This window comes from Erpetoichthys calabaricus, chromosome 2, assembly GCF_900747795.2.
Source record: "Erpetoichthys calabaricus chromosome 2, fErpCal1.3, whole genome shotgun sequence".
Classification (NCBI taxonomy): domain Eukaryota; kingdom Metazoa; phylum Chordata; class Cladistia; order Polypteriformes; family Polypteridae; genus Erpetoichthys; species Erpetoichthys calabaricus.
The window spans coordinates 266169732-266184099 of NC_041395.2; the positions used below are offsets into that span (position 1 = coordinate 266169732).

The window sequence follows — 14368 nt, forward strand, 5'->3', positions numbered from 1 at the left end:
TTTTTCCAGACATTCATATACTCTTCCACATGTCGTCCTAGGATGTAAGCCCTGCACTGAAACAATTTTTTATATTTCCTAGTAAGCAAACATCCTATCAAATTCTGAATGTGCCTTAGCTGTACCAAATGATTATATTGCCAATACTAATAAATGTTTAATACTAATTATTTGCTTAATTTTTGTTTAATTGTATATCATTTTCACTCTTTGTGCTGTATGCTTACTCCTAGTCAACATCTTGATCAAGACAATACACTTCTGAGAATGTATACAATTCAATACACAAAAAGAGTTATAATTACGCAAGAATAAAATCCAACAGATGTTCAAGCTTTCTTGACTTCTCTCATTGCTTGTTTTATCTCACAACCAAAGCCCCTTAAGTTTGCCCCATCATTGTTCACTTCTGCCGCCACAGCTTTATTCAGCATAACTACAACATCCTTCTTTCAGAATGTATGTTCTATATATCAATTCAAATAACAGAACTGCTTCACTATATTTGTGCATTGCAGATCTGAGTGGGAACTCAAAAGCTGCCCCAACCCAGAATGGATTATACTGTATATCAGAGGTCCCCAGCTCTGGCCCAGGAGGGCCTCAGAGGCTGCAGGTTTTCAGTCTAACCCATTTCTTAATTAGTGACCCGTTTTTGCTCCTAATTAACTTCTTTTGAATTAAAAAACAATAATGAGATACAAAATGAACCAAAACACGACCAGCAAACTGTGTTGATCATACAATATCTGAAAATAAAGAAAGGTGAAGATCTCAGGAATGCTGATCTGCTCAGGTCCCCAAAACATTTTAATAGTGCTGTTAATAAAGAGAAAATCAACAATTTCAGAAAAGTATGCTATTGCACAATGAGAGCAGCTACAAGCCACTGAATTAAAGAATGGGTTTAATTAACAACAAGAATCTGCGCCTAATTAAGCAACTTGTTGGAGTGAAATTAGTTGGAGTTTCAAGCCCTGACTTAGTTGGTCTTCTGTAGGCTCACTCACTTCACATTTCATTTCTGTTTGGGTGCCATTTAATGAAAGAAACGAGGCAATTCAAAGGAATACTTAAGAAATTCAGGGGAACAAATCTTAAAAAAACAGGTCAATTAAAATGAAAGGAAAAAGAGTTAATTAACAGCAAAAACTGGTTACCAATTAAGAAAAGGATTAGAATGAAAACCTGAAGCCACTGGAGCCCTCCAGGACTGGAGTTGGGGACCCCTGCTGTATATAAATGTATTTTATTAAATAAACAAATATAAGTTGGGGAAATTAAGGGAGGATTCAAAGTATCAAATATAAAGGGGAAAATCATAAACCTTCATGACCTCTTGGCACTTTCTAAGAAATTCTTGACCCCTTTTTATCAGAATGGGTGTCTGTTGCACTTGCCACCTCAAACACAATAAAGGACATTCTCTTCTAAAATTAACAACTTCATTCATCTCTGCCTAGCCTCCTATCCCCCAGCCCCAAGCCTATTACCACTTTTGGGGTTACTTTCGAGCCTCAAAGACATAAAGACATCAGACTAGAAGTCATCTACTGGCTCATGGTGTCCATGCATTTCACAACATCAACATGGCTATGAAAGGCAAAATGTCATGGTAGTTCCTCTATAAGGAAAGGAATGCCATTGGTAGCTCTTTCTAGTCTAGCATTCAGTGTTATGTATTGTCATCCCAACCCTTAACAAGACCACCATCACCGCATATAAATTATGGCAAAAGATATAACTGTTCTTCCAGGAAGAAGCAAGCAGAATGATTGAACAGAAGGACTGGGAGAAGATACATAGTCAAACATTAAAGCCACAACATTGATAAGAATAATTTTTTTTCTTACTGAAGAAAAAAAGAGGTAATCCACAGTCTGAAACTTTGGCTTTGGCATTCCAAGGCCTACTCAAATTAATTAAGTGAAATTACAATATACTGTAATATACTTTAGCATGCATAGAAAACTGTTGCCTAAAACATTTTTTTAATGTTTTTTATGTATTGTTTTTGAACATTAGTAATAGAACTTAACTTACAAATCGGATCCAGAGCCATAGATTGAATACTTGACCTCTCCCCATAAACCAGAGTCTGGATCAGCAGCCTGCAAAAAGAATGAATAAATAATCATAAGAAAATATTTTATTCTAGCTCAGTATTCCACGGGGCCAAAGCATGGTGGAACTGAGGTTGTCACCACTCCATCACAGGCAGGGATAGATGACCACAATGGCTGTAGGTTTTCATTCTAGCCACTTTCTTAATTAATGGACAATTTTTGCAAACTGTGATAATGGAACACACTTTGCACTGACAAACCTTTAAATTAAATAAAGTATTATGTACCATTAACAGCAAGAATTGGCCTTTAACTCTAAAACTGACTGCAACTAAAATGGAAAGCCATTACAACACTTAGAACTTAGTTTGAGACCCCTACATTGGAGCTTGGCAGTGCACTCAGTCATCAGATATTTCTAATATTGTTTTTCTTTTTTTGAGGGCATCAACCAAATGTTTTTTGACCTGAAACATCACCATATGTATTGTTACTGACTGCTTAGTAAACAAAATACAGTAAGTGTCAGTAATTGACTACTAACTAAGAAAGTGATTAGAGTGAAAACCTGTAGACATTGCTGCCCTCCAGGATCTGTGGTTGAGGCCCCTGATCACAAGGTCATGCACACACCATTTTCACACTCACAGTGCCAGTAAAGATTCCACAATTAATCCAGCACTCACATCCTTGGAACATGGAAGTAAAAGCAGAATATGAAGAGAAACAGACAAAACACTGGAGCAATTGTATATAAAGAGTCCAAGGATAATGAACTATGATGCTATCATACCAATAAATTAAAAGAAAATCAACGAAGCAGTCATTAAAAGTTAGGTAGGTTTGGTGAATAACATTCTACTTCCTCAATTTTAGGGACAATGTGCAGTGACTAAGGAAATCGAATGGAAGTCAAAACTGTACCTATCCAAGTGTCATCAGTACACTTTTCAAAATAATGTTTCTTTACTGGGTTGACAAAGCTCCATTTCATTCCGGGAAGGGTTCTTTGCATTTGAAGTTGGTTCTTTATGCTTTGAAAAACTTCCTAATACGTAGAAAAAAGCTGAAACCTTTAATGTGTGGTAGGTTACCTAGCAGGACACATAGTTCTACTAACAGATTAAGAAAACCTGAATTTAGCCTGTGGTATTGTTGCATAAAGCAAGTGTCCTTTTAAAATCCTGACCTATTGGTATTTTAGAAATCTGTCACCATCTATTCATAATTACTTACTGTATGGAGCCTGTTTTGGATCTAAATAAATAAAGGTTCTCTCTGCTCCAATTCAAATAATACAAGGTACTTCATGTCACATATGCTTTTAACGTGTTCATATGGACACATATATCTGATTTTAAAACCATTTTCTCTAGTCTTTATGTGCATGACCAAAATAATGATATCGATGATTCTGTCGTAAAATTTAATTCCTCCTGTAAAATGATTTTAGACTCAATTGCTCCACCCAAGATACGCAGTAATAAGGGTAGACCTGCTCCCTGGCTTAATGAAAATACACGATCACTGTGCCGCGCCTGTCGAACTGCTGAATGGCGTTGGAAAAAAGATGGACTGGTTGTCTCTAAACAGATTTTTAGGACTTCTCTTTTCAATTTCCAGGCTGAAGTTAAGAAAACGACACAAAATTTCTTTGCCGATTTAGTTTCCCATCATTCAAAGAATCCTAGGGTCTTATTTAATTCAATTAATGCAGCCATTCACCCCCACTCTGCGATGGGATCAAATAGCATTGTTCATTCATGTGACCAGTTTCTATCATTCTTTGTCAGCAAAATTGATACTATCCGCCGTGGCATTGTTCAAATGGGCTACGAACTTTCTACTGTTAATCATGACATTGTCTTAGAATCCTTTGATCTAGTCTCACTTTCACAGCTAAAAAGAACTATTGACACCCTTAAACCAGCCCCCAGTCCTCTGGATATTGTACCACCACGTCTCTTAGTGGAAGCCTTTGATGTGTTGGGCCCACCCTTATTAGCCATCATCAATGATTCTATTAGTTAGGGAGTTGTGCCCTCATTTTTTAAACATGCTGCAGTCTGCCCCTGTCTTAAAAAGGCAGAATTAGACCCTGGAGTTTTAGCTAATTTTCGTCCAATTTCCCAACTGCCATTTCTGGCTAAAATTCTAGAAAGAATTATTTATAATCAATTGGTTGATCACCTTAACTCTAATAATTTATTTGAGATCTACCAATCTGGCTTTAGGCATTATCATAGTGTTGAAACAGCACTCCTGAAAGTGTTCAACGACATCTCTCTTATTACTGACTCAGGTGATGCAGCAGTCCTTCTCCTCCTTGACCTGTCCACTGCCTTTGACACTATTGACCATGAAATATTGCTGATGCGGCTTGAACATCTTGTTGGGCTTAAAGGGGCTGCTCTTAACTAGTTCAGGTCATATCTAACTGGTAGACTCTTTTCAGTGACTTTTAATTCATCTTCTTCTTCTACTGCTCCTCTTAAATATGGTGTTCCTCAGGGATCCATTTTGGGTCCTATTTTATTCTCCATATACCTTCACCCTATTGGAGCAATTTTTAGGAAATTTAACATTTCTTTTCACTGCTATGCTAATGATACTCAGGTTTATATTCCTGTCTTCAACTCTACAACAAATCAACTCCACAACTGTCTGTCTGAACTAAGATCCTGGATGGCTAATAATTTTCTTGATCTAAATCAAAATAAAACGGAGGTGCTAATAGTGGGTCCATCAGCTAAAGCCCAAATTGGTCTTGGTCTTCTCGGCTCTTTCTCTGTCTTTTCCAAACCTCAAGTCCGCAATCTTGGTGTTACCTTTGACAGTAACCTCTCTTTTGAGAAACAAATAAATTCTGTAGTTAAGAGTTGCTTTTTCCAACTTTTTCTATTAGGTAAGATAAAGCCTTTTTTAACTTCTAGGGATCTTGAGATAGCTACTCATGCGTTTATTTTTTCTCGCCTCGATTACTGCAACTCGCTGTATGCTGGGATTAACAAATCCCTGATACACAGGTTACAGTTGGTACAAAATGCTGCCACTCGCTTTCTGGTTGGGGCAAGAAAGTATGACTCTGTCTCTCCTATTTTAGTTTCTTTACATTGGCTGCCTGTTAGTTTTCAAATTGATTTTAAAATCCTGCTGCTAGTTTTTAAATCTTTACATGGGTTTGCTCCTGCCTATTTATCTGAACTGTGTGTTTTACACCAGCCATCTAGAGTGCTTAGATCTTCTGGTCAGCTGTCTCTGGTTGTCCCTCGTACCAAGTGTAAAACCAAGGGGGACAGGTCTTTTGCAGCTGTCGCACCTCGCCTGTGGAACTCTTTACCTCATCATATAAAGGAGTCGTCTACAATTGAACTGTTCAAAACAAGACTAAAGACTCATTTCTATTCACTTGCATTCAGTGACCTTCAGTAATACTGATGGCTTCCTCTTTGTGATTATATTACATGACTTCTATTTTTTATGTATATAACATTACTTCTATTTATTATGTATTTTATGTTCATATATTTTATTTCTATTTATGTTTTATGTTAATTTGTTCTATTTTTGTAAAGCACTTTGGCCACAGCATTACAATGTTTGTTTAAATGTGCTATATAAATAAATTGACATTGATATTGACATTGACATGTTAAGATGGCCCAAGGAACAAATTTGTTATTGAGAAGCATGCTATAGATTTTAAAAAATCTTTTTTTGTGGAATTTTCAGGAGATTACTCAAGGATGGTAACAGAATTTGATATATACAAGAGTCATTTCATATTTTTAACACATGAACTAAACCAAACCCAAAATGATAACAATCTTATATATAAACGTCTACGCATGGAAGTGTGTGTGTCTGTTTGTCCGGCACGGGAATTAGAGGCTACAGTATAAAGCTCAAAGGGCCGGCAAGATAGGCCCCAAGTTAACGAGTCGGAAGAAGAAAGAAGGACGAGGCTACAGAATGAAGCAGAAAGAAAGAGACTCCGTTGCCAAAGTTAAACCACCGAGGAAAGACAAATGAGAGAGAAATTCGCTTAGCCACTGATAGACAAGGGGGGCGAGCACGTCCACAATACGAAACCGCCGACTCTTCATTTCAATTTTTTTTCTGACGATTTCAATAGTTTCTAGGAGCCCAGGCTTTTTATAGCATGGGCTTACACAGCTAGTACTAAATAAACTTCAAAGCCAGAATATCTTTCCTTAAGTGATTTTGTTTTTCTTTTGCTTACGTGATCTCTGCTCTAAATCTCTTGTGAAAGCCTTTCCTTTATTAGTCACATTTTAAATTCTACACTGTGTGCTCAGCCTCTTTTTCGAGTGGAATCGTGCTGAAGTCTTACACTGGTGTGTGATACATTCCTAAAGCAATACGCTGTGTCCATTGCAACAAAATGGTAGCACCTATTGAAAAACTTAGGAATACTAACAAATCAAAACATTAAAATTAGTAACACATCTGAACAAAAAGGACAACATCAGAAGTTAAATACTGTGATCCAAGTGAGAATAAAACATTAGAAACACATAGAGGCAAAGGCAAACACAACACAATAATTATCTCATCTATGTAATCCTGACATGGGTAATATTTATTTTTTGACATTTATGTTTTGTTTTGAGGGGTTATTAATTTTAAATTCTTGTTGTTTTGATTTTTACCATTGGTACCATTTTTGTGCCCCTTTCCACTGATTAAAACCACAGGTATCACCATTTTGTGTGAAGGATGCAGTGTGTTGCCAGGCAACACGATACATGCGAGAACTGCGCATGATATTGGCACAGCTGAGCTATAAAAAAGGAAGGCATAAAGAAAAAAACGCCATTAGAAACTCAGCTAGCGAACTTAATCTATGGAAAAAATATTGATTTTCATTTAAGATTTTCATTCTGGTTTTACCCAAATAATGAGTTGAAAAATTAGAAATGATTTTTTTGCACCATTTCTGCTACACTGACTGTACTGCTGCCAGTTCCTGACAGAAAACCTTAAAAAGATCTGTGCTGCTCGCTGCAGCGTTTGTTTCCTGGGACCTCTTGTTCATCCTACCATAAATGTTATTCCAGTATTCCTCTCAGATCCCCAGTGATGCACCAATAAGGGTAACACTGGTCAACAAGCATTTTGCTGCTGGGATTCTTTCACCTGTACTTTAACAAATTTCGCTTCCTGACTCCAAATCTGAAAACCGTTTTCATCCAGAACGTCCCATTTTTTAGTTATGATGTTCCAGGTCTTGGACAACTAGGGTGACTGGACAGTAAAGACGATGCGATTCAGCATTTAAGAAATTAGTTTTGTCTTGAGAAAAGTGAAACCAAAATGAAGGAAGGTGTTTTTGTGCCTTTAAATCTGTGAACTGATGCTTGATGAGGAGTTCAAAAGGAAACTGAAGCCAACTGAATTAGCACCCTCATTCGTGTGGGCTGTCCAGAATTTTCTTGATAGTCACAGAGCAGAGAATAATGCTGAGCTTGTGGAGAACCTGCTGAATGTATATTAGCTTACGGGAGCCAGAAGGTCACTGAAGATCCATCTGTAACGTTCTCATCCACCAAATCTAAGCGATGTCAGAGATGAGCATGGGGAAAGCTTTCATCAAGATACAAAGGTGAGGGAAAACCGATATCAGGGAAAATTTACTCCGAGCATGATGGGTGACTTCTGTTGGTTCACGCAAAGAGAGACAGATGTGCAGTACAAGCGCAAAAGCATGTGCCTCCAACATTTTGGGCACGCTGACCTCACTTTTATATTGAGGTAAATTGACATAAATATATTTTCACGTCTTCTGGTTTGTTTTCAGAATAAACACATTCAAACAATTTTGGTGGGACAGAGTTCAAACTCTAGATATCGTGTTGATATATTATATTGATATTCAAAAGTGTCAAAACGGCAATGATGTGTATCTCAAAAACCTGACGTGCTAGCTTAATTCCAATTTCATACATTAAGTCAGTGTAAAAAACTTTAATAAAGAGCTGCTCTGAAGTTCCCAGTAGCAAACAAAAAATATTTCTTTGTAGACCAGTGTAATTGGTGATTCCAGATTGGCCCTATTTCAGTGTGACAGTGTGTGTGTCATCCTTGTGATAGACTGGCATCATGTCCTGTCCTGTTTTTTTTTCTTATACCCAGTGTTGCCAGTACAGGATACACTTTTGTATATGTACTAAAATAATTTCAGATTTTACCTACCATGGAAGACTATATAAATTACTCATTACAAGTTTGATTGTTTTGGAATCTCAAACATTTTGTAATAATCAAGACAAACACTCATTTTTAAATGTTTACAAGTTATTTCTCCCAGATTTTAATGTAAACATTTTTTTCTTGTTATATTTTCAGTTTTATTTCACTATAAATGTAATATTTGTAAATTATTTAAATAATTTTATAGCTTACCTCCTGTGCTTTATAAATACATTACACTATATTAACACATTGCTTTTTTCCACTTAACTTGTGATATGGCATTTCTTCGTAGGTATCAAGGATATTCTATGATCATTTGTTTTGACCGACTAAATGCGCTAGTAAATAAGCATAATCATATATGAAACATCCCAGTTCTATCTGTCTATCTCTTTGTTAACACTGTTGTAGACATTACAGTGCCACTAGAAATGATAATGTTGTCAAAGTTTATAACTTTGGACAGTCAGCCTTTCTGCTTATCATGCTGAAAATCATGACATATTTGATATTTTCATTCTTTTCTTTTTCTGATTTCATCATTGGCTGCTTGTCATACTTCGTACTATAGGTTTTTGTACATGTTATAGTTCAGGGCATCTCCTAAACTCTCTGCAGTGACGACCAACTGTGCTAATCATAAGAGAAACTAGTATCAAAGGTACAATACACTAAATTGTGCCAGATCTTTCTTTCTTTAATCTAACAGCCTAATCTATAGGGTTCCTTGAGGTTTTGTGCCAGTGAATGGGGTTGGGGTGGTGGGAGCTTTACTGTAACTGATTACACCAAAGTACACAATTCAGCTTATTTTTGGAGCAAGTCATGTAACTACAAGAGGTGATCAAAATGTTTTCAGTCTGAACCTGACAGAGATATTCTGCGGTACTGATTTAGTGCTCAAAGATGAGCTTCTTTCTGCTAAAATACACTAATGACCCAAGCTGCGGAAACAGACAAAACATCACTGTGAACCAAATTGTAATGGAGAATAGAGAAGGTATGATGCATGTGATATCAGACACTACTGGGACTGGTTATTCTTCATGAACAATTAAACATGATCAAAATGATCTTGAAAAGAAGAGTCACCACATCCATCGGCCCAAAGGGACTATTGACCTAATGAATTTAGAAGACGTGTTTCATAACTGGGGTTGAAACTTTGATACAATATCATGAATTGTCCCAATACAATGTAAGAATAGTGATTTTCCAACACTGAAGAAGTTCAAGATTCAAACAAGTCCCAGTAAGATGATGTGCACAAGTTTTTTGTGATGTTGTGGGTATAGCCCACATTTATTACATGCCTTCCAAGGGCCACTTAAACTAAGCAACATTACGCTGTTTTACTTTTCCATTTGCAATCAGAATGAAGTGGCAAGTAAAGCTGTCAACTATCCTCCTTCTGGTTCACGACAGTGCTCCCTCACACAGTGTCTGGTTGTTAAATTCAGCTCTGCAAAATGTGAATGAGATGTCCCACCCTTTCCGTTCTCTCTATTCTCTAGACCTTGTCCCAGAATATTGCTACATGTTTCCCCATCTGAAGGGCTACCAACATGGGGCATGCTACGGCAATGATGATGACATCAAGCCAATTTAACAAAAGTGGATGCACAAACATGAATCAAATGTGTGAGTATAAGAAGTCCTTTATGGGGACTGATTTAAAGGGTGCACAGGGGAATAATTTAAATGTGACACAGTCTCGTAACTTTTCCCTTCAGACAGGAAGACAGCTACCTTGAAGAACAACCCAGATTTCCTCTAGTCCCATCCCTTCTAGTTCTAGGACTGAAAGAGGCATCTCGGTTTAAATATGGCTTCATTTTCAAAGCAGCATTACAGGATGACACACCAGTGTGGCAAGGATCTGAAGCCCAGTATTTGTACATCGTTTCTTGCCCTGTTATCAGCAAAATTAAAAGGGGTTGATTTTTAGTGCCCCAAAGCTTTTAACATGTCTTTGTCTCTTTCATTAATCATGGGAAAAATCTTTTGTTTTAGGGCAAAGTGGTGTTTTTCTTAATACAGGCTCAAACGTTTTAGATCACCAGTACTAAATGTACTTCTGAGTTCGACAATACCAACACCTAAGTCTAACTCTTTGTCTTGGTTTAATTTGTATTTATTTTAAAATGGTTGTAAATGCTAGTCGTACAGAAATGGACAAAAACATATTAAAAGGATACAAAATAACTCATGCAAAAGTAGGTCATTATCTACTGGTATTAAGTACATATGCCTACTTATGAGGCTAGCAAAACTGGGGCAGTTTAAAGTGCAAGTATAAAATGGGCTTAAGAGTTCAATATAAGGGCAACACTTTCATTTCTTAAAAGTGTTCATGAAAATTAAAATATGCAGAAATCAATTTATACACTTGAAAGTTTGGGAAACATGAAACAATGCAAGGCTCAAACAAGATACCTGGAATTTGCTTTCATTGGGAAACTGAAAATAACCCCAGTCTTTAAAATAACTATTTCTGCAGATAATTTTCTAATTAAACCTATTTATCCATACATACATTTATCAAAACATTTAATATAGACAATACATAATTATGGAATAAATAAAGAACTAGTAAAACTGAGCTGCATGTACAACCATTTTTCAAAACATTTCAACATCCAGTTATGGTGTCTTAGTTCATGACTGTGCTTGTTTAAAGCATTCATATGTTCTTATATGCAAAGGTGATTTGGGTAGAGGATCAAAGGTCTAAGCTCACGCATTAGTTATGTACTTTCATGTTACTAAAAAAATTAAAAGTGATTCTGCTGCCTGTGACTTCACACTATGAAATTACAGGCTGTACTCTTATTGAACACTTTTGCAATCACCATAGGTGAAATGTGCAGCTAAATGCCACTACGAGAGGGCCACAGCTGGAGAGTGTCTGATTTTTGTATTCCTAATTCTGTCTTTAAGTGTTCACCCATGTTGCACATGTGCTTCTTAGGATCACCTGCCCAGCTCATCCATGGTAAATAATACCACCCCGTTATGTGAGGGGACACTGACACTAATGGTATCGTCGATTTCTGTTCCCACAGCACCAAGAAGATACCCAGTGAGGGCAACTGACTGCTACTCTTCTAGTCTGAGGAATATAAGTGCGAGGCACTGTGGACGAAAGCTCAATGCAGAATGGTGCTCTGCTCCACACCTGACACACCCAATTAAAAGGCATTGCAGCCCTGTATTTCTGATTTTTTTTGTTGTCACCAAGTGCTATTTTTGTTGCACTTGATTCCTTTATTAAATGGGCCGACTTGGCTGGCATTTAATTATTTTATATATAAACAGTGGCGGACAGCTGAGGCTTTTGCCCAGCCAGGATGCTTTGAGGATGGAAGGACCAGAAGAGAGACAATATCTCCCCTGGAACACGAGAGGGCAGCCACCCTGGTTTGCATTGGAGCCACGGGATTGGAGATTGGAAGCTCAACCTTGCTGGGGCCCGTGGCCACCGCCAGTGGACGCCTGGACAATTGCGGAGCTGCCAGAAGAAGATCTGGGGACACCTGGACTATTTCCAGGTGCCCATGCAGCACTTCCGCCACACCCGGGAGTACTGCTGGAAGCTAAAAGGAGCACACCTGGAGCACGTCCGGGTGTTGTATAAAGGACATTGCCTCACTCCATTTGAGAAGCCTGAGTCTGGAGAAGGAGGACAAAGCTTTCAAGGAGAGGAGTGGAGGTGGCAGCGAAGAGAGGAAAAGACAAAAGAGAAAGTAAGAAGGGACTGAAGAAGCACATAAAAGTGTGCTTAACTTCCACTATATATATATATATATATATATAAATGCAATATAAATACAATTTATTATTATTATTATTATATATATATAAAATATATATTGTGGACCACCAGGGGGAGCACCAGTGCCCAAACCCAACACAGATAGGCATGGGACACAAGTTCAAGGCACACATGTTTTTTATTTTCTTTTTTCCCTCGTGGGAAATGCCTTCCCCTGTCTCCCACAAGCATATCACAGTCACAGCACAATACAATTCTTTCTCTTCTCTTTCTCTTTTTCCTCCTGTACTCTTCCGGACAAGCTTCATCTATTCCAACCCGACTCTGGCTCCCCAAGTAGTGGCTGCTTTTATAAGGAAGTGCTCCAGGTGCTCGTTGTTCCACTTCCAGGCAGCTGCAGCACCCCCTGGTAGCGCCCACGGATCCCAACAGGGCTGTATCACACTCCAACTCCCATGGAGCCCTGCGGGAGTCTGAGGCATCACTGCAACCCAGGGGGGCTTCCATCTAGCACTCCTGGTTAATACTCTGCATATACTCCCTCACAAGGTCTTTTCAGAACGGAGGCATCCTGGGCGACTGGGAGTTGTGCCCAGCCAGGACGCGTGGAAGGACTGGGAGACGAACTATGCCTCCCCCAGACCACGAGAGGGCAGCCGCCCTGGTTTGTATGGGGGCCACGGGAACTGAACATGGAAGATCAACCCTATAGGGGCCCGTGGCCACCTCCAGGGGGCACCTGGATGATTGTGGAGCCCTGAACGTCAGCACTTCCGCCACACCCGGAAGTGCTGGCGGAAGGAATACCAGGGACACCCGGAGTGCTTCATCAGAGGGCACCTGGAGCACATCCGGGTGGGGATAAAAGAGGCCGCCTCCCTCCAGTCAGAAGGACGAAGCTTGGAGAAGAGGAGTGGAGGCGGTGAAGGAAGGCGCATTGGAAGGCCCGGACTTAAGGGTGATTGGTGCAGGGGCACTATGCGCTGTGCGGGACTGACTTGTGAACTGTACATAGTGTAAATAAACGGGTGTGTTGCAAACATCGGTGTCTGCCTGTCTGTGTTCAGGGCTGGATCACCACAATATATTATTTATTTATTTATTATTTATATATATATATATATATATATATATATATATATATATATATATATATATATATATATATATATATATATATATATATATATATATATATATATATATTGTCACACACGTGCACATGGGAGGCAGCTAAAGGGTTTGAGTAAGAGCAGTTCCGAGGCATGCCGGGATGTGGCAGAGTGCACTGACTCTTTCTCTTCCTTTCCTGTAGACCATTCACGGGAGATTCCACCTGGCTCTCTTGACGTTACTTCCGGGACCAAGCCTATGGAAGGAAACCTTGCCGGCTCCGGCTCCTTTGATGTCACGTCCGGGCTTGAACCAATGGCTGAAGAACATGAGCCTGATCCATATGACCTCACTTCCTGTCTTCCCCTTTAAAAGCCTGCACCTTTTCCCTATTCCCTCAGTTCCGTCTTGGACTCGGTTGTATGCACATCAGTGCCGTATTTCATTTGAAAGCAACTTTTGCAGCCAGGAAAACAATTACACAGGTGGCTACCCCAAACCTTTATATGACTCTGTGTCAAGTTTGTGACAATATATATATATCTATATATATATATATATATATATATATATATATATATCTATATATATATATATATATATATATATATATATATATATATCTATATATATATCTATATATATATATATATATATATATATATATATATATATATATATATATGTGTGTGTGTGTGTAAATTATTCAAATTCAAAAATTGACTGACTGAAATATTTTAGATGCATCACACTTATTGCACAGTTCAAAAAGTGCACTTTCTCCCTCTCTACCTAAGGTGATTATGGCATTCAACCATAGGCTCAACAATATATTCTCATAAATCTGTCAAATGTGTTTCACATCCACTTTGAAGATAAGTTCCATACCTTAAATTGTTTTGATGAAAGAAATTATGTGTAGCTTCACATGCATTTTAATTGTTAGACCTCTTCTCAAGAAAAAAGGCAGAGTGTGAGAACAGGAGCAGAGGTGGAGAGTGAGTCAGGCTGCTACAGAAAACACTTGATGGAGTAAAGATAGCTGCACCTTTGCCCCATTATTGCTATCTGGTAGTGTTGTGAATTCCTGCTCTAAGAAGAGGAAACAGTTGGGTGGTATGTTTATTAATGATATCTGTGACACCAAACTAAAAATAAGTAAAAGTTGTACTGGGAAACATTTTATATTTTTATGCTT

At 38.2% G+C, this 14368-nt stretch overlaps 1 protein-coding gene across 3 annotated transcripts in view; it reads right to left on the reverse strand.

Moving 5' to 3' along the window:
- cdhr1a (cadherin-related family member 1a) overlaps positions 1-14368 on the reverse strand; it is a 92051-nt gene that overhangs the window by 17220 nt on the left and 60463 nt on the right. For all 3 annotated transcript variants that reach the window (XM_051923909.1, XM_028795485.2, XM_051923910.1), the window contains exon 14: positions 2044-2111. In XM_051923909.1, coding sequence (XP_051779869.1) covers positions 2044-2111 — 68 coding nt within the window. The remainder of the gene's footprint in view (positions 1-2043; positions 2112-14368) is intronic.